Here is a 20,504-nt window from a genome sequence, read left to right as displayed (position 1 = left end):
TAGTCCCAGCTACTTGGGAGGCTGAGGTGGGAGGATGGCTTCAGCCTGACAGGTTGAGGCTGCAGTGAGCTGAGACTGCACCACAGCACTGCACCTGGGCAACAGAGCAAGACCCTGTCTCAAAAATAAAAAAATAATGAGTGTCTGGGACAAATTATAACTATGTAATTAATAAGTACAAGATTTAGGGCATGACCTTGCCCTTGAAGGCAAAACCTTATCCACACAGCATGCATCTATACCATTATTTATTTTGTTTTGTCCAAGACTAAAAGGCAACTCCAATGGTTTCTGGGCTGGTCATGGGTTGAATTTTGTCTCTCTAGTACCTCAGAATATGACCCTACTTGGAAATAGGGTCATTGCAGATGTAATCAATTAAAAGGAGGTCATACTGGAGTAGGGTGGGCCCCTAATGCAACATGACTGGTGTCTTTTTTTTGTTGTTTTTTGAGATGGAGTTTTGCTCTTGTTGCCCAGGCTGGAGTGCGGTGGCACGATCTCGGCTCACTACAAATCCCGGGTTCAAGCGATTCTCCTGCCTCAGCCTCCCAAGTAGCTGGATTACAGGCATATGCCACCACACCGGCTAATTTTGTATTTTTAGTAGAGACGGGATTTCTCCATGTTGGTCAGGCTGGTCTCAAACTCCCGACCTCAGGTGATCCACTCGCCTTGGCCTCCCAAAGTGCTGGGATTATAGGTGTGAGCCACCGCACCTGGCCAACTGGTGTCTTTATAAGAAGGTGGCCATGTAAGACATAGGGAGAAGCATGTGATGATGAAGGCAGAGCTTAGAATGACGCAGCCACAAGCCAAAGAATGTTAGAGATTGCCATGAGCCACCAGAAGCTGGGAAGAGGCAAGGAAGGATTGCCTGGGGAATTGGGGAATTGGAGCACCCTAACATGTCTTTGTTTTTTTTTTTTTTGAGACAGGATCTTGTTCTTTCACTCAGGCTGGAGTGTAGTAGCACAATCATAGCTCACTGCAGCCTCAAACTCCCAGGCTCAAACAATCCTCTTGCTTCAGCCTCCCTACTAGCTGGAACTATAGGCATGCACTACCACACCTGGCTAAGTTTTTTCCTTTCTTTTCCTTTCTTTTCTTTTTTTTTTTTTGTAGAGATGTGTTGCTCAGGCTGGTCTCAAAGTCCTGGCCTCCAGCGATCCTCCCCTCTCGGCCTCCCAAAGCTTTGGGATTACAGGTGTGAGCCCCTGTGCCTGGCCCAGCCTCTGCTTCTATATTTACATATTTCTCCGACTCTAACGATCCTGCCTCCATCTTATAAGGAACCCTGTGATGATATTGGATCCACCAGAATAATCCAAGATAAATCTCCCTATCTCAAGATTCTTAATCACAAAAAGTTCCTTTTTCCATAAAAGGTGCTATATTCCCAGGTTCCAAGGATAAAGATGTAGGCATCTTTGGGGGGCCATTACTCTTCCTACCAGAGCACACATCAATAATCTTCTTATGAAATAATCACTCAAAGACTCACAAGGATTCTACTCCTATTGGGCCCTTGAGGACTCTAATCTATTACAATCGACATTCTCAGATATTATCAAGGACTAAGTACACACATGCTTGTCACTAACAGGTGCAAGCTGCCTTCCCTCCAAATACTCCACCACAGCCTCTTCATAATTTCCAAACAGGGAATTTAGTCCTCCGGAAAAGACATCGCAGGAAGACTAACCTTGAACCCAGATGGGATGGACCTTACACTATTGTCCTGCCTTGGGTTCATATCTCAGAGATGAAGAGATATAAGACCTGTGCTGAATGGGAATCCACTCCCATTAGAGACCTCAGAGGGAGGCTCACTCAAGAGCCCTGGAAGCGGACGAGGCTGCAACTGTAGACAGGTCTCCCAAGAACCTTGGGTCAAGAAGGTGACATCATGAGACAGCTTCCTCCCAGAATCAGAAACTCCAGGATTCCCTCCCATACACACTATTTTAGAGACAGGATCTCAGCATGTTGCCCAGGTTGCCCTTGAACTCATGAGCTCACACAATCCTCCTGCCTCTGTCTCCTGGGTACTACAGGTGCATGTCACAGAGCCTGGCTACGAGTCTCCATTTTAATACCCACTCTGGTCCTCCCGTGCCTGCTTCTCATCTTGTGACTTGCCTTTCATTTGTGTTCTCTCTCTTTTATTTTATTTTATTTAGATAGAGCCTCCCTCTGTTGCCCAGGCTGGAGTGCAGTGGCATGATCTCAGCTCACTGCAACCTCCGCCTCCCAGTTTCAAGCAATTCTCCTGCCTCAGCCTCCCAAGTAGCTGGGATTACAGGCATGCACCACCACACCCAGCTAATTTTTTGTATTTTCAGTAGAGACGGGGTTTCGCCATGTTGGCCAGGCTGGTCTTGAACTCCTGACCTCAAATGATCCACCTGCCTCTGCCTGCCAAAGTGCTGGGATTACAGGCATGAGCCACTGCATCCAGCCTCGTTTGGATTCTCTTTAACTGATCTTTGATTACATGCCTCTCAGATCACAATTCTCCTGCTTTAACTTCTGTCTCTTCCCAAAGGACACATCTCGCCTGCCTATTCTACCTTCCAGCCTGCAAGATCCACAATGCCCCTGGCTTGCTTTTGCAGAAGTGTTTACTCAGTCTTACAACTGCAATTAGGATTGTCAATTTCATTCCCTTTCCCAACACAAATCACTTCTCCCAGGGCCCCATCCCCTTCACTCACATCACCAAAGCCTTTGGATGGAGCACCGTGCCCCACACGCCTTCCTCAAAGGCCTCTCCCAACGCACCACTCGATTTTCATGGGAACCTCTTCCTATCGCTACTGTCTACAAATCAAGGTCTATGAGCTTCTGCAACTTAATTAACAGCCCCTTCATGGGACTCAGTCTCTGTAATCACACTTTTTTTTTTTTTTTTTTTTTTGAGACAGAGTCTCGCTCTGTCACCCAGGCTGGAGTGCAGTGGCCGGATCTCAGTGAGCTGCAAGCTCCGCCTCCTGGGTTTATGCCATTCTCCTGCCTCAGCCTCCCGAGTAGCTGGGGCTACAGGCACCCGCCACCTCGCCCGGCTATTTTTTTGTATTTTTTAGTAGAGACGGGGTTTCACCGTGTTAGCCAGGATGGTCTCGATCTCCTGACCTCGTGATCTGCCCGTCTCGGCCTCCCGAAGTGCTGGGATTACAGGCTTGAGCCACCGCGCCCGGCCTTTTTTTTTTTTTTTTTTTTTTTTTTTTTTTAAAGATTGGGTCTTGCTCTCTCATCCAGGCTGGAGTGCAATGGTGCAATCATGGCTTACTGCAGCCTCAGCCTCCCAGGCTCAAGTGATCCTCCTGCCTCAGCCTCCTGAGTAGCTCAGACTACAGGTACATGCCACTATATCCAATTTGTGTGCCATGTTTGGAAGCAACTGTTGCTTGTTGATTCTCCAGAAATCTTTCTCTCTCTCTCTCTCTTTTTTTTTTTTTTGAGACGGGGGCCCTCTGTCACCTAGGCTGGAGTGCAGTGGTACGATCTCGGCTCACTGCAACCTCCACCTCCTGGGTTCAAACGATTCTCCTGCCTCTGCCTCCTGTGTAGCTGGGATTACAGGTGTGTGCAATCACGCCTGGCTAATTTTTGTATTTTTAGTACGGATGGGGTTTTGCCATGTTGGCCAGGCTAATCTTGAACTCCTGACCTCAGGTGATCCGCCCACCTCGGCCTCCCAAAGTGCTGGGATTACAGAGGTAAGCCACCGCGCCTGGCTGATTCTCCAGAAATCTTTTGGCATCGTCATTAATAAAAGCATCAAGAAGTCAAAAAGGAAATCTTCAGAATTGCTACAGCTCTTTGGACTCCAGTAACCAAGGATGTCTCTTCACCTCCTTCTTGGAATCCTCCCACCGTCTGCTGCTCTCTGGTCTCACACCTTCATTTTTTTTCTCTCTTATTCTCTTTTTAGTTATCTTCCTAGGAATATCTATCTTCAAATGCCTGGTGACCAGAATCCTAAATCAGCTCCAGATTCAACATTGTACTTGGCAAATGACTCAACTGATCTTGTACATACAGCAGGGATGGAAAACTAATACTGATGTCATTCCCCAGACACTTATCAATCCTTGATTGTCTCCCTATTGTTGGAAAATTAGGGCAGTGTAAGAGAACCCCCGCTTTTTTTTGAGACAGAGTCTGGCTGTATCTCCCAGGCTGGAGTGTATTGGTATGATCTCGGCTCACTGCAACCTCCACCTCCTGGGTTCAAGCGATTCTCTCGCTTCAGCCTCCCCAGTAGCTGGGATTACAGGCGCCCATCACCATGCCTGGCTAATTTTTGTATTTTTAGTAGAGATGGGGTTTCACCATGTTGCCCAGGCTGGTCTTGAACTCCTGATCTCAGGTGATCCACCTGCCTTGGCCTCCAATGTGCTGGGATTACAGGCGTGAGCCACCACGCCTGTCCCGTGATTTTTTTTTTTTTTTTTTGAGACAAGATCTCACTGTCGCCCAGGCTGGATTGCAGTGATGTGATCATGGCTCTCTGAAACCTCTGCCCTCCCAGGCTCAAGTGATCCTCCTGCCTCAGCTTCCCAAGTAGCTAGGGTTACAGGCGTGCACCACCACACCCGGATAATTTTCTATTTTGAACAAGAGGAAGACTGAATAAAGGTTGTCTCTACCAAATTTTAAGACATTTTCCCCCCCCGAAACTTACTAGATTAGTTTTTAAACGTATTTATCAAGCCCTTCTGTGGCTGTTGATGCATGGAAGTCATTGCTCCAAGTACCTGATACATTTCATTTAATCCTCAGGACAACTCTATGACGCAGCCAGTATTATGATCCCGTGATCAGATGAAGAAACGGTGGCACAGAGAGGTTAAGCTTTCCAAGGTCACACAGTTGTAAAGTGACAGATCTGTGACTCACCCCGAGGAAGTCTGGCTCCCGGAGACTTTGCTGTCTGTCGCCACTATCAATTTCTCTCCATCTCACCACCAGACGGTCAATTCGTGCACGCGGAATCATAAAAGAGGGAATTTCTCCTATGATCTTCTGGGCCTTGGCTTTTAGGGAGCCAAGGTCTGTCTGAGAGATGAGTGTGAATATTAGAACTAGGTCTTGGAAGTTGGTAGAGGCAGGCTCGGCGTAGTGACACAGGTTGGCCGCCTGAGGGTGCCCCAGTCCTGCTCGCGGAGCCTGGAGACAGCGGGAAGCCTTGGAAACGAATGTCAGGCTCAGACTCCTAGGACCAGAGAACGTTGAGAATAGAGCATCATAGAAGGCTGAGAACAAAGCCCCTTAGAACGTAGAACAAAGGCCCCTGGGATGGAAGAACGATGAGCACACAACCTCCTAGCACCTGGGAGACAAAAGCTGCTTAGACTCTCTTCTGGTCAAAGCATAGAATCTTCCACCCAGGGTCTTATAATTCCAGAATTTAGAATGCAATGGATCTCAGACTCTTAGCAGCAAGACCGGCTACGTATTTGGCCTAGTGCAAAGTGAAAATAAGGGGCCCCATGCTCAAAAACTAAAAATTTCAAGACAGCAATTGCAGAACATTCAACCAAGCGCAAAGACCCTTCTAAGCGGATTCCAAGCCGGTGAAGCCGGCCCTACGTAGAAACAATTTTATCCGAGGACGTCCGTCTGGTTTTACAGCTGAGTGTCTGGGAAGGCTTCTTGGAAGAGGAGGCGAAGTCAGGGCTCGACCCCCTAACCCTTTTCTCCCCCTGCGCAGCCTCAGAAGCTGAAGGCTGGGTGGGGTGGAGGGGTAGGAGCAGCTGCCAAACTGTCACGTGGACCCATTCCCTATTTATAGATCACCCTTCCCCTCGCGCCGGACAGTCCAATGGTAGCCAGAGCTCGCCTGCAAAAGGGTGGAACCTGCTGCAGCCCGGCCAGACACAGACCAATGGCATTGAAGCATGGGCGGGCTTGTTTCATTGTGACGCGTAGAGGGGCGAGGCCAGGGCCCCGAGGCAGTTGCTCGGAGGGGGCGTGGCGAGCGGAGTGAGTAGGCAGTTGCGAGCATGCGTCGTGTTGGGCGGTGCGGTTGCACGGCCGAGCGTCTTCGTCCGGGAGGTTATCCGCCAATAGGCGGCAGTTGCTCGGTCGCTGGGGGCGTGGCCATGCAGATAAGGCGCGGGTGGGCGGTCCAATGGGCGGGCGCCTATGCAGATGAGACGGTGACAGCCCGGCCAGCGGGCGGGCAGGCTGCTGGGGCGGGGAGGTGGGACCGGGAGAGGGGTGGCCGCGGGGCCCGGCCGGGCTGGGGCGGGGGGCCGCAGCCATGATCCGGGCCTTCTCGTTCCCGGTGAGCCCTGAGCGGGGTCGGCTGCGGGGCTGGCTGGAGGGTAGCCTGGCCGGGCTCTGCGAGTTACACTGGCTCCGGGAGAGGCAGGAGTACCGCGTGCAGCAGGCGCTGCGGCTGGCCCAGCCCGGAATGGGGGGCGCCGAGGCCGAGGACGAGGAGGACGCTGATGAGGATGAAGATGCGGCGGCGGCGCGCCGGGCCGCAGCAGCCCTGGAGGAGCAGCTGGTAAGGGGCCGCCTGTCCATCCGTCCCTCCACCCCCGTCTGTGTCTGTCTGCCTCAGTTGGATGCTCAGACACCCGGTGGGGGGGGGGGGTTGAGGACCCAGGTAGGCAGGGAGTGAGAAAGGACAGGGGGTGGGGCTGGAGACCCCGGAGTTCCGGCGGCGGGCCGGACCTGGCCTCCCCGCCCCCAAATCGGGGGAGGGGAAACTGCATCGCCCCCACTGGGGCCTCGTGAGAAACAGGCCCCATCCGTTACACCCCTTCCCCAAAGAAAATCCTTCTGGGCACCAAGTATGTGTCAAACCTGGGACCGGGTACTTTGCAGGCGTTGTCTTCTTGCAGCTTGGGAAACGGGATGATAGTCCCCATTTAACATAGAGAGAAATTGAGGCTCAGAGAGAGCAAGCGACTCACCCAAGGTCACACAGCCAGGCTCCAAATATGCCCTTCTCTGGGCCCCGCCACCAGGGCTCCATCTTCCCTAAGTCCTGGTGTGCTTGGAGATCTCTGGAGGGGGCGGGGTGGGAGGAGGGGAATCTGAGGGCCTCCAGAGGGAGGGACCACTGCTGAGAGAAAGCTCACAGTCCCTGAGGACCCCCCACTGGGCTCTTGACCGTTTGATGACGCTTCCCCTGCTTCCTACCTGGCCCCAGCTCTCCTTGACCCAATGGGAGGCAGGTCGAGGCAGCGCCTGGGGGAGACTTCTGGACTCTGGGTGTTCTCATGGTGGAAGATGGACAGAGGTCTCCGGAATGACTTGAGGAGGCCCCATGCCTCTCCCCTGTCTGTGTCATTCCTTGAGTCTCCCGACCTCATGCCGGGGTTCTGTCACTCTCTCCGTCCTGCCACATCCCTGTGACTTTGTGTCTGCTTCTCTTGTTTCATCCTGTCTCTCTGTCTCTGTGATCTCTGTGTCCCTCTGCCTCTGTCTCCTTGGCCTTCCCTTCCTGCCTGTCTGCACCGCGCTCTCTTCTTCTTGCCCGACGTCCCAGGCTCAGTCTCTCTTCCCCTCCCCCCAGCCCGCACACCCTGGCTCCACCGCAGATCCCCATCCCCAAGCCTGTGTGTGGCCAGAGCTTCCCGTTTCGGGAAACCTGAGCCGAGGTGGCAGTGGAGGGGGCTCTCCCCACCGCTGACCTCGACTGCCCTCTCCCCAGATGGGGACTGGGGAGGAAGACTGAAGCCAGACTCCCGGGGCTGCACGCCCGGCCCCTCCCCCTCTTAGGAGTGGGACCCCCCCTGCACATTCTTTTCTGGAAACAGAAACAGCTGTGGGAGGCCCCACCCCCTCCCAAAGTTAGAGACGGATTGTGGGGGCCTTCGCTAGCTCCCCCCACCCCAAGCTGGCTCGGCTTGGAAGGCGCTTTCCATCCTGACAAGGAGAAAGCGAGGCATGAGGATGGGGTAGCTGTGGGTAGCTGTGTCCTCTCCCGCTCTGCCCTTGGTCTCTCCCCTTTTCACCCTTCACCTTCCCCATCTCTGCCCTTCAGTCTCCCTCTCCTCGGTCCCTCTGTCCCTTCCTCCCCCTCAGCCCTCTGTCCTCCCGGCATGAGATGGTAGTGGAGAGGCCTGTCCCCCCCACCCCCCAGTCTCTAGGCAAAGCTTGTCCCAGCATCAGGGAGGAGGCGGTGGCAGGCGGGGGGAGTAGGAGGAGCAGAGAAGCGCTAAATATAAACTTCTGTAGTGCTGGGGGTTCCTGGGTCCCTCTGAAGAGCGGGTGAGGGCTTCCTCTGATCCCCCAGCCCTTGCCTTATGACTTACCCCCCACCCCCAGCCCCTGCCAGGAATACACTTCCTTCAAGGCAAGAAAGACTGAAGCCAGACTTGATTTCTTTCTAATAGGAATGATGGGAATACCAGGTAAAGATCAGGGGTGTTGCAGAGAAGAGAGGCAGGAATCCTGGGTGAGGACAGGGGCTCCCTGGGTCCTGCTGGCTCTCAAGAAGGAAAAAGGTCCCTTTCAGCATGAAGAATTTAAGTCAGACTTGCGGAAGGACTTCCTAATAGAGATAAATGGGCATTGGATACCATTGAGGGGCATGTGAGGGGAGAAACAAGGTAAGGGAAGTTTGGGCAAAGGGGTCTCCAGGGGTCCTAACCAAACTCTTATTAAGCCTGCAGAGAAAGGATGAGGGGCACTGTGGGGAGGCAGGGAGCCAGACTCAGGCCAAGGACTTTCTAATCTTTTAAAGATTCATCCTTTTGCAACTGGAAGGAAAGAGGCCAGACTTGCAAATAGAGGGGTGTAGACTTGGAATATTTTTTGGGGGGTGCCTAGGTGCTGGAGAGGATGAGGCATCTCCTGTCTGTCTCCTTAATTTCTGCTCTTCCTTGTAATGGAAGAACCGGAATTAGACTTAGCAGAACTTACCAAAAAGTCCATCCTTTCACGTTTATTTATGTATTTGTAAATGATATATTTATTTATTCATTTATTTTTAGAGACAAAGTCTCTCAGGCTGAAGTGCAGTGGCACAATCATAGCTCACTGCAGCCTCTAACTCCTGGCCTCAAGCAATCCTCCTGCCTCAGCCTCCCAAGAAGCTAGGACTACAGGTGCATGCCACCACACTTGGCTAATTTTTTTTTTTTTTTTTTAAGATATGAGGTCTTGCTATGTTGTTCAGGCTGGTCTCCAACTCCTGAGCTCAAGCAATCCTCCTGCCTCAGCCTCTCACAGTACTAGGATTGCAGGTGTGAGCTACTGTACCTGGCCTTTATTTATTAATTGAGACAGAATCTTGCTGTGTCACCCAGGCTGGAGTGCAATGGCATGATCTCAGCTCACTGCAACGTCCACCTCTTAGGTTCAAGTGATTCTCGGCTCACTGCAACCTCTACCTCCTGGATTCAAGCAATTCTCCTGCCTCAACCTCCCAAGGAGCTGGAATTACAGACATGCACCATCACCCCTGGCTAATTTTTGTATTTTTAGTAGAGATGGGTTTTCACCATGTTGGCCAGGCTGGTCTTGAATTCCTGGCCTCAAGTGATCCTGCCGCCTTGGCCTCCCAAAGTTGTTGGGATTACAGGCATGAGCCACTGTGCCCGACTCCTACATTTATTTTTAATTAAACAATGGAAACATTTTCTATTTTCCTTGTAAGATATTCATAGCTTTCCTGTAATCATACAAACTGGCATTTATTATGTGTCAAAAGAAACTCATTTAATCCTCACAATAACCTCCAGGAGATGGTGTCCTATGATGCCCAGTTATAGATAAGGAAACTGAAGCCCAGAGAGGTAAAGCCACCCACCCAAGGTCACACAGCTGGGGAGCAGCAGAGCTTAATGTGATGCCAAGTCATGCCTCTTTAAACATTTCCTTCTACCATCCAGTCCCCCCATTCCTCCCTGCAGCCCCTAAATCCAACCTTTCCTCTGAGGTCACCATCATTGTCACCTTACTGTCACCTCCCAGACCTCTTCCAACATATCTCCTAACAGAAACTGTTTAGATACCCAAAAACATGGAGCTTTTGTCAAAGCTTTGCATTTTACAAATTCTAGTTTCTTGGGTGAGGTCCCAGAGACTATGCCAGTCAAAGTGTGGCCCCCTGGCTGGCAGTACCACATCACAAGGAACTTGTTAGCCATATAACTACTTGGGCCTGACTGCAGGCTGAAATCGAAAGCTCTGGGAATGGGACTCAGTCATTTGGGTTTTCACAAGCCCTCCAGGTAATTCTGAGTCACTCCTATATATATTCTGCACTTTTCTCTTTCTGCTCAATGCTATATCTTGGTAATGATTCTATATAGAAATTTGACTCATTCCATTTTAACAGCTGTATAGTATTCCATTGTATCCATTCATTCATTCATCTAATAGCTCTTTTTAAAAAATAGACAGCTGAGTGCAGTGGCTCATGCCTGTAATCCCAGCGCTTTAAGAGACCAAGGCGGGAGGACTGCTTGAGCCCAGGAGTTTGAGACAAGCCTGTGCAACACAGGGAGACCTTGTCTCTACAAAAAAATACAAAAACTAGCGGGGCGGGGTGGCACTCACCTGTAGTCCCAGCTACTTGGGAGGCTGAGGTAGTAGGATCACCTGAGCCCAGGAGGTGAAGTTTGCAGTGAGCCGTGATTGTGCCACTGCAGTCCAGCCTGGTGAGACAGTGAGATCTTGTCTCAAAAATAAAATAAAAAATACCGGGCACAGTGGCTCACGCATGTAATCCCAGCACTTTGGGAGGCTGAAGTGGGCGGATGACTTGTGGTCAGGAGTTCGAGACCAACCTAGCCAACATGATGAAACCCTGTCTCTACTAAAAATACAAAAATTAGCCAAGTGAGGTGGGACATGCTTGTAATCCCAGTTACTTGGGAGGCTGAGGCAAAAAAAAAATCACTTGAACCTGGGAGGTGGAGGCTGCACCACTGCACTCCAGCCTGGGTGGCAGAGCTAGATTCCATCTCAAAAATAAATAAACAAATAAATAAATAAATTTCATATATATACACACACACACACACACACATATATATATTTATGTATGTATGTGGGGAGAGAGAGACTGGGTCTCACTATGTCGCCTAGGCTGGTCTCGAACTCTTGGCCTCAAGCGATCCTCCCACCTTTGGCACTCCCAGAGTGCTGAAATGACAGGCATAAGCCACCACACCCAGCCCATTAAATATTTCCTGAGCACCCACTCTGTGCCAGGCACAGTTCTAGGCACTGGGTGGGTATACACCTGTGAGCAAAACAGACAGAAATCTCTGCATTCCTAGGGCTGACATTCTAGTCAGAGATTCAACAAACAAATGACACCGTGATGTTTAATTTTACTTTATTTTAATTGTTTTTGGAGACGAAGTCTCACTGTTGCCCAGGCTGGAGTGCAGTGGTGTGATCTCGGCTCACTGCAACCTCCGCCTCCCTGGTTCAAGCAATTCTCCTGCTTCAGCCTCCTGGGTAGCTGGGATTACAGGCGTACACCACCACACCCGGCTATTTTTTGTATTTTTAGTAGAGACGGGTTTTCACCATGTTGGTCAGGCTGGTCTTGAACTCCTGACCTCAAGCGATCCTCCCTGCCTGCCTCGGCCTCCCAATGTGCTGGGATTACAGGCGTGAGCCACCAAGCCTGGCCCAATGTATAATTTTAAATCAAGAGGTCATTACTGATATGTAGAAAAAACCCGAAAAGCGGGGCAACAGGGTGCACAATGACAGGGGAGCTATTTTGGAAAGGTGTCAGAGAAGAGATCAGGTCACCAAAGATCTGAATGAAGCAAGGAAGGTACGTGGGGGAAACATTCTCCCAAGGTAGGAGCATATGTGGTATGTTCGAGGGACGGTGGCGAGGCCAGGCGTGGCTAGAAGGGAGTGAGTATGCCAGTGATTTGTGGGGGACATGACATGGGGGACACATGGGCGGTCCGACAGATTTTTTTTAGCTACTTCCTGATGCCGCACAATTCAGCTGCTTTTTTGAGTTCCGCTCAAAGATGACTTCACTGTGAGCGTCTCAACATGCCCAGGGCAGGAGCCCAAAGTAGAACGATTTGTTGACCTTCCTGGAATAAACAGGCCCAGATGGGGGCTTCTGTTCTCGGGGGAGGGGAGAGGCTGGGCCCTGGAGAGACTGGGCTTGGGGGGGGTGGGTTGTGGCTGCCAGGGAGCCGGCCAGTCTTTCTGCCCTAAATAGGCAGGGTTGGGTGCCTGCCCTCCTAAACCCTCCTCCCTACTTCCCTCCCTCCTGCCGTCCAGACAAGCCGCTTTTGTCTGAGGGTCAACCGTCAGCCTGAGGCTGCCTGCTGCTACCCAGCCTCACTCAGGCCCGTGTGAGATTTCTTCTGCCTCTGACCCTCTCTTTTCTAAAATGAGCTTAAGTCCTAATGTCCTGGAGACCCCATTCGTGTTGTTGCTTCAGCCCTTACGCCACCTCTTGTCACGGTCACTCCCCTAAAAGGGTTTTCACCTTCATTAATTCACATCTGATGAGAAGTGCTCCTTTCCTGCAGCAAGAAGCACCCAGGGTAGACTAACGGAAATTTCTTTTCCTTTTCTTCTTTTTTTTTTTTTAAACAGAGTCTTACTCTGTTGCCTAGGCTGGAGTGCAATGGCGCAATCTCAGCTCACTGCAACCTCTGCCTTCCGTGTTCAAGCAATCCTCCCGTCTCAGCCTCTCAAGTAGCTGGGACTACAGGTGCAAACCACCATGCCCCGCTAGTTTTTGTATTTTTAGTGGAGACGAGGTTTCACCATATTGGCCAGTCTGGTTCCAACTCCAGATTTCATGTGATCCGCCCGCCTCAGCCTCCCAAAGTGGTGGGATTACAGGCCTGAGCCACTGTGCCCGTCCTGACTCCTGGAAATTTCTTATGGCGATGAGGAACGGTAGACCCACTGGAGCTTCCTGGTGGGAGTGGACCAAAGGCAGGAGGAGGATGTGGTCTCTGCGGCAAAGGAACGTGCTGGGGATGGCTGCTGCAGTACCAGTAGGGCTAGACTCACAGGACTGTCTAGGAGGCTTGGGAGGTTCTTTCTGAAGGGAAAGCAAAGAGGTATATGAGTCGTGGTCAGCCTGTTTCATCCATATTGGGGAAAGAGGCAATCTGCAGCAGGAGGGACTTAAGGAAGACTCACAAAAGGACCTTCTGTTGGTGATAAGGGGCAATGGGTGTAGCTGAAAAGAAAGGTCAAAGACAGGGAGAGGCTGGGCGAAGTGGCTCACGCTTGTAATCCTGGCACTTTGGGAGGCCAAGGTGGGTGGATCACCTGAGATCAGGAGTTGAAGACCAGCCTGGGCAACATGGCGGTGAAACCCCGCCTATACTGAAAACACAAAAATTATCTGGGCATGGTGGTGGGTGCCTGTAATCCCAGCTACTCAGGAGGCTGAAGTGGGAGGATTGGTTGATGCCAGGAGGTAGAGGCTGTGGTGAGCTGGGATCATGCCACTGCCCTCCAGCCTGGGCGACAGAGTGAGACCCTGTCTCAAAATAAATAAATAAGTAAACAAACAAACAAAGTAAAAAAAGAAAAACTTGGAGAAGAAGACAGACCTATGACTAAGGGATCTGGGGGTCATGGACGCCACCTTTTAGTAGTAACCTGTCCTTACAACAATCCCTCAAGTTAGACTCAAGGAGGGACATTCTAATCGGGGTTGAGGGGTTCTGAGCACAGATTGGGGGGAGCAACTGGTAAAGAGGGGGCAAGAGATGGGGGTTTTCTGAGGCCTCATCACACCTAAGAGGGAATGAGATGGGGCTGCAGCATGAAGGACTGGAGTTAGACAGTCAGAAGGACTTTCTAATGGGGATGAAGGGACAGAGATCTTGAGGGGTTCCTGGGACTCAGATACTGCTTTTATCCTTTTGAAGCAAGAGCCTCATTGTCAAAGTGAAACTCTGCCCATAAGCTCATGGAATAGGGGACCAGTTGGCAGAGGACTGGGGGCCTTCTGACCATCCTTCTCTCCCTATACCTTCAGGAGGCCCTGCCTGGGCTCGTCTGGGACCTGGGCCAGCAGCTGGGAGACCTGAGCCTGGAGTCTGGGGGCCTGGAACAGGAGAGCGGGCGCAGCTCGGGTGAGCATGGATAGAGGGGTAGGGTCTGCCTGGGATGCCTCCGTGTTCCCTGTGTCCCTATTTCTCAGGCCCTCCATGTGTCTCCCCACGCCATCTCCTCCTTTCCCCAGCCCTGGTTTTCCCACCCAAACCCCCTGAAATTTCTCTCGGAAATTCAGGCTTCTATGAAGATCCCAGCTCTACAGGAGGTCCGGAGTCACCACCCTCAACCTTCTGTGGGGACAGTGGCTTCTCTGGATCCAGCTCGTACGGTCGCCTAGGTCCCTCTGAGCCCCGGGTTATCTATGCCAGCGAGAGGCCCAAGTCCCTAGGTAAGGTGGGTGAGGGTGGGGCCCTGGGACCAGGGAAAGGACAGTAAGAGTACGGTTGTGGGCACAGACTTCCAAATCGGGCCTGGATTCCAATTCCTGGTGCGACATTTCCTTTTCACGTGATTATGAGCAGGTCTCTTATTTCTGGGCCTCTGTTTTTCCATCTGTTAAAATGAAATATGGCTGGGTGCGGTGGCTCACACCTGTAATCCCAGCACTTTGGGAGGTGGGCGGATCACTTGAGGCCAGGAGATCAAGACCAGCCTGGCCAACATAGTGAAACCCCATCTATACAAAAATTAGCTGGGTGTGGTAGCGAACACTTGTAATTCCAGTTACTCGGGAGGCTGAGGTGGGAGGATCGCTTGAACCCAGGAGGTGGAGGTTGCAGTGAGCCAAGATTGCGCCACTGCCCTCCAGTCTGGGTGACAGAGCAAGACTCTGTCTCAAAATAAATAAATAAATAGGTTGGGCACACTGGCTCTTGCCTGTAATCCCAACACTTTGGGAGGCCAAAGCAGGTGGATTACCTGAGGTCAGGAGTTCGAGACCAACCTGACCAATATGGTAAAACCCTGTCTCTACTAAAACTATCAAAATTAGCTGGGCGTGGTGGCCTGTGCCTGTAGTCCCAGATACTCTGAAGGCTGAGACTGGAGAATTGCTTGAACCCGGAAGTGGAGGTTGCAGTGAGCCAAGATGGAGCCACCGCACTGTAGCCAGGGTGACAGAGTGAGACTCCGTCTCAAAAATATTATAAATAAATAAAAAAATAAATAAATAAAATGGGATAACAGTCCCTCAATAGCTAGGCATTGTGGCACATGCCTGTAGTCCCAGCTACTTGGGAGGCTGAGGCAGGAGAATTGCTAGAACCTGGGAGGCAGAGGTTGCAGTGAGCTGAGATGGTGTCACTGCACTCCAGCCTGGGTGACAGAGCAAGACTCTGCCTCAAAAAAATAAAAATAAAAAACCAAACACACACACACACACACACACACACAGTGCCCGCCCCAAGGGGATATTTTTGAATATTCATTGAGCCTCTGCTCTAAGGCATTGGACTTGGAACATGGCAGTCACTGGTAAACAGGAACTGCTGTCTTTCATTCATACAAGTAAGTTTTTGGGCCTCCACTATGTGCTATCTAGCAGTATCCAAGGAGCAATGAACAAAATGAACACTAATGAGCAAAACAGGCAAATCTCTGCCCTCAGGAAACTTCCAGCCTATAGGAGGAGTAAATAAAATACAGGATAAATGGCCGGGCGTGGTAGCTCACGCTTGTAATCCCAGCACTTTGGGAGGCCGAGGTGGGAGGATCACGAGGTCAGGAGATCCAGACCAGCCTGACCAACATGGTGAAACCCCGTCCCTACAAAAAGTACAAAAATTAGCTGGGCGTGGTGGTGGGCGCCTGTAATCCCAGCTACTCAGGAGGTTGAGGCAGGAGAATTGCTTGAACCCGGGCGGCAGAGGTTGCAGTGAGCCGAGATCATGCCACTGCACTCCAGCCTGGGTGACAAAGTGAGATTTTGTCTTAAAAAAAAAAAAAGAAAGGCCGGGTGCGGTGGCTCAAGCCTGTAATCTGAGCACTTTGGGAGGCCGAGACAGGCGGATCACCAGGTCAGGAGATCGAGACCATCCTGGCTAACCCGGTAAAACCCCGTCTCTACTAAAAATACAAAAAACTAGCCGGGCGAGGTGGCGGGCGCCTGTAGTCCCAGCTACTCGGGAGCCTGAGGCAGGAGAATGGTGTAAACCCGGGAGGTGGAGCTTGCAGTGAGCTGAGATCCGGCCACTGCACTCCAGCCTGGGCCACAGAGCGAGACTCCATCTCAAAAAAAAAAAAAAAAAAAAAAGGATAAATAAGCAAAATATCTAGGGTACGAGATAATGCCATGTGCTATGATAAGAAATAAGCCCGGGAAAGGGACTCAGAAGTGTACCTTTGAGTTTGGGGAAGGAAGTGCAATTTTAGAAAATATGACCGGGGAGGGCCTCACTGAGACTGTAACATTTGAGTTGTGCCCTGAACTAAGTGAGGGAGTGGACCTAACAGATATCCAGGAGGAAGGGCATTCCGGGAATCTGGAATCTGGAATGGGAAGCCCAAAGGCTCTGAGGCCAGAATGTGACTGGTGCGTAATTTCAGGAGGCCAGTGTGGCTGGAGTCCTATAAATAAGAGGAGAAGGGTCAGCCTGGTGGCTCATGTCTATAATCCCAGCACTTTAGGAGGCTGAGGCGGGAGGATTATTTGAGCCTGGGAGTTGGAGACCAGCCTGGGCAACACAGTGAGACCCTATTCCCCCAAAAATCAGCACGGCATGGTGGTGCGTTCTTGCAGTCCCAGCTGCTCAGGAAGGTAAGGGGGCAGGATCCCTTGAACCCAGGTGATGGAGACTGCAGTGAGCTATGATCGCGCCACTGCACTCCAGCCTGGGTGACAGAGCAAGCAAGAACCTGTCAAAAAAGAAAGAAAGGAAAGAGGAAGGAAGAAAGGAAGGAAGGATGGAGGGAGGGAGGGAAGGAGTGAAGGGAGGGAGGGAAGGAAGGAAGGAAGGAAGGAAGGAAGGAAGGAAAGAAAGAAAGAAAGGGTAAGATGTTGTGAGAGTTGGAGAGGCAGAGTCATTGTCAGGACAATTCACGCAGGGTCTTGTAGGACCCTGTAAAGATTTTATTATGAATTTTACAAGAAGGAAGGTGTGACAGCAGGGTTTTTTGCTGGATGGGGATGGAAGGGAGGGAGGCAACCCCCCCTTCCAGGCTGGATGGGAAATGGGAAAGGACTTTGAGAGCCCCTCCACTCTCTTCCTTTTTTTTTTTCTTTTGGCCTTCCTTCCCTAGGAGACGCCAGTCCCAGCGCTCCGGAGGTGGTAGGCGCACGGGCAGCAGTGCCGCGGTCCTTCTCAGCGCCCTACCCGACGGCAGGGGGGTCCGCCGGCCCGGAGGCCTGCTCCTCGGCGGAGCGGCGGGCCCGCGCCGGGCCCTTTCTGACGCCCAGCCCCCTGCACGCCGTGGCGATGCGCAGCCCGCGACCCTGCAGCCGCCCTCCCACCGACTCGCCCGACGCGGGGGGCGCGGGGCGGCCCCTGGACGGCTACATCTCGGCGCTCCTGCGCAGGCGCCGCCGCCGGGGGGCGGGCCAGCCCCGGACGAGTCCCGGGGGCGCGGACGGCGGCCCACGGCGCCAGAACAGCGTGCGTCAGCGGCCGCCCGATGCGTCTCCGCCCCCCGGCAGCGCGCGGCCCGCGCGGGAGCCCTCGGTGGAGCGCGTCGGGGGCCACCCCACGAGCCCTGCCCCCTTGAGCCGCGCCTGGGCGTCGTCGTGGGAGTCGGAGGCGGCACCTGAGCCGGCTGCGCCTCCCGCTGCCCCCTCGCCCCCCGACAGCCCGGCCGAGGGCCGCTTGGTGAAGGCGCAGTACATCCCGGGCGCCCAGGCGGCCACCCGAGGCCTCCCGGGTCGCGCCGCCCGCCGTAAACCGCCGCCACTGACCCGCGGCCGCAGCGTGGAGCAATCACCGCCCCGGGAGCGTCCCCGGGCCGCCGGCCGCCGTGGACGCATGACCGAGGCCTCGGGCCGCCGGGGCTCGCCCAGGGCCCGCAAGGCCTCGCGCTCCCAGTCCGAGACCAGCTTGCTGGGCCGCGCCTCCGCGGTCCCGTCGGGGCCCCCCAAGTACCCCACGGCGGAGCGGGAAGAGCCTCGGCCGCCACGGCCACGCCGCGGCCCAGCGCCCACGCTGGCGGCCCAGGCCGCAGGGTCCTGCCGTCGCTGGCGCTCCACTGCGGAGATCGACGCTGCTGATGGGCGCCGCGTGCGGCCTCCCCGAGCCCCAGCGGCGCGTGTTCCCGCCCCGGGCCCGTCCCCGTCAGCTCCCCAGCGTCGTCTGCTCTACGGCTGCGCGGGCAGCGACTCAGAGTGCTCGGCCGGGCGCCTGGGGCCCCTGGGACGCCGGGGGCCTGCGGGAGGCGTCGGCGGGGGTTACGGGGAGAGCGAATCGAGCGCCAGCGAGGGAGAGTCGCCTGCCTTCAGCTCTGCCTCCAGCGACTCAGACGGCAGCGGTGGCCTCGTGTGGCCGCAGCAGCTGGTGGCGGCCACTGCGGCCTCTGGGCCCGGGGGTGGAGCAGGTGCAGGGGCGCCCGCTGGCCCCGCCAAAGTCTTCGTGAAGATCAAGGCTTCCCACGCGCTCAAGAAAAAGATACTGCGTTTCCGTTCGGGTTCTCTCAAGGTCATGACTACAGTGTGAGTTTGGGGATTTGCTTGGGCTCCCCCTTCATGGCCTCTGCACCTCCACACTCTCAACCACTGACCCTTCCACATCTACCTTCCAAAGACCATCGTTTTCTCTGCTTCCAAAGACCCCCCTCACTCTCCCCACTGCTAGCAGTCTTGGTTGAAAAGGCTCCCCCACCACTAGCGAGAGGAATGGGGAGGAGCCCTGTTTGACCCAGTTCAGCTTCTAGCTTGGAAGCCCTTGGGCAAGACAGTTCCCCTTCTCTGGGCGTCACTTTTCTCATCTGTACAGTAAGTGTCCATGTATGCAAAAGGGGTAATTTGGTTTGAATTTCCCCGTTTTAGTTTAGAAGCCTAGTCTGTTTGTTCCCCTTTACCACTCTCTCTCTCATTCCTGATGAGCCCTCTCATTCCTCCTTTCCTTGCCCAGCTATGGCCCCCTCTCATTCACAAAGTGCCCTCTCCATGTCCCTAGACCCTTAAGATATCCCCTTGGCACCCTGGTCAGAGACTCTGTGTCTGACTCAGGTTGTTCCTGCAGAGTGCCCTGGGAAGGGAAGGAGCACTGATTTGGGGGTTTTGAGGGTCAAGTAGGGGTTGGCAACACCTGGAAAGAAGGACTCTTTCACCTCGATCCCTGGACAATTATGGAGGATTTGGAGGTAGAAGAGGGGAAGGAAGATGGTTTCTATCTCATACCCCCCACTCCCTGTGAGAGGGAATGGGGGAAGCCTGATGACCCTCAGCTGTTCCAATCTAGTATTTTTTTTTTCTTTTTAAAAATTACTGTATTTATTATGACGATGGTGACTCCCCAGTGCAAAGGGGGGCCAGATTCTGTGTGTTTCTCTAACCTCTTTGTAAATAAATGCACAGTGTTACATACGTGGTGGACTCTCATTGAATGATTAAGTGGGAGAAATGCTCTTTTTCCTTTGGACTAACATTTATTGAGCAACTTCTGTTTGCTGTGCATATGGCAGTTTCCAGGGAGGCCCCAGGGTGAATCTCAGCATCATCTTCCTACCATTGGCTATTTTACATCAAGGAATCTAACCTTTGATTGGGTTATGTTTGGTCATAAATATGATTTCAGGTGGGATATGACGGCTCATGCCTGTAATCCCAGCACTTTGGGAGCCGGAGGTAGGGGAATCACTTGAGCCCAGGAGTTCAAGACCAGCTTGGGCAATATGGTAAAACCCCATCTCTACAGAAAATACAAAAATTAGCCACGCATGGTAGGTCATTCCTGTAGTCCCAACTACTCAGGAGGCTGAGGTGGGAGAGTCACTTGAGACTGGGAGGCCTAGGCTGCAGTGAGCCATGATTGTGCCACTGCATGCCAGCCTGTATGACAAGCAAGATTCTCTCAAAAAACAAAAAATATAGTTTCCCAAAAATGGGAACACAATAGGAAACAGACAGTCCCTAAATCCCCTCTCTCACAGTCATCATAATCAGCAGTTCGATGTGCATCCTCCCATGTTTCTTTATGTGTTTGCATACATATATGAATCTAAATAACTATATAAATATATATGTATGAATATACATATAGTTATATATGTAATATATGTGTGAAATTGTATATTTACATAAATTGAACTATATGTATGCAGTGTTTATCACTTTGTGTGAAATCATCTGTGCCTGGAGATTTCTTTATGGGGAGGGTTTAAATTAAGGATTGAATTTCTTTGATAGTTATGGTACTAGTTAGGTTTTCTATTTTTTCTTGTGTCAGTTTTGCTAGGCCCTATTCATCTAAGAATTTGTCCATTTCATCTAAATCTACTTATTTTTTTCTTTTCTTTTTTGAGGTGGGGTCTTGCTCTATTACCCAGGCTGGAGAGCAGTGGTGTGATCGTGACTCACTGCAGCATCAACCCCT

At 52.3% G+C, this 20,504-nt stretch overlaps 1 protein-coding gene across 1 annotated transcript; it reads left to right on the top strand.

The window, feature by feature from the left end:
* Window positions 1–6,162: 6,162 nt before the first annotated feature.
* Window positions 6,163–19,495, top strand: DACT3 (dishevelled binding antagonist of beta catenin 3). Its single transcript, XM_033223775.1, has 4 exons — window positions 6,163–6,520; window positions 13,967–14,063; window positions 14,222–14,374; window positions 17,224–19,495. Exons 1-4 carry the CDS (start codon window positions 6,272–6,274, stop codon window positions 18,621–18,623), a joined length of 1,899 nt encoding a protein of 632 aa, XP_033079666.1. The 5' UTR covers window positions 6,163–6,271; the 3' UTR covers window positions 18,624–19,495.
* The last annotated feature ends 1,009 nt before the right edge of the window (window positions 19,496–20,504 follow it).

Source organism: Trachypithecus francoisi, unplaced genomic scaffold (genome assembly GCF_009764315.1).
Source record: "Trachypithecus francoisi isolate TF-2019V2 unplaced genomic scaffold, Tfra_2.0 Lachesis_group12, whole genome shotgun sequence".
NCBI classification, from domain to species: domain Eukaryota; kingdom Metazoa; phylum Chordata; class Mammalia; order Primates; family Cercopithecidae; genus Trachypithecus; species Trachypithecus francoisi.
This window is presented reverse-complemented; position numbering and strand designations above follow the sequence as displayed.

Excerpts from the sequence above, each read along its gene's own strand:
- DACT3 (XM_033223775.1), top strand. The coding sequence starts at position 6,272 with ATGATCCGGGCCTTCTCGTTCCCGGTGAGCCCTGAGCGGGGTCGGCTG. Across the intron at positions 6,521-13,966 it reads CAGCCCTGGAGGAGCAGCTG|GAGGCCCTGCCTGGGCTCGT; the intron begins GTAAGGGGCCGC and ends CTATACCTTCAG. Across the intron at positions 14,375-17,223 it reads CGAGAGGCCCAAGTCCCTAG|GAGACGCCAGTCCCAGCGCT; the intron begins GTAAGGTGGGTG and ends TTCCTTCCCTAG.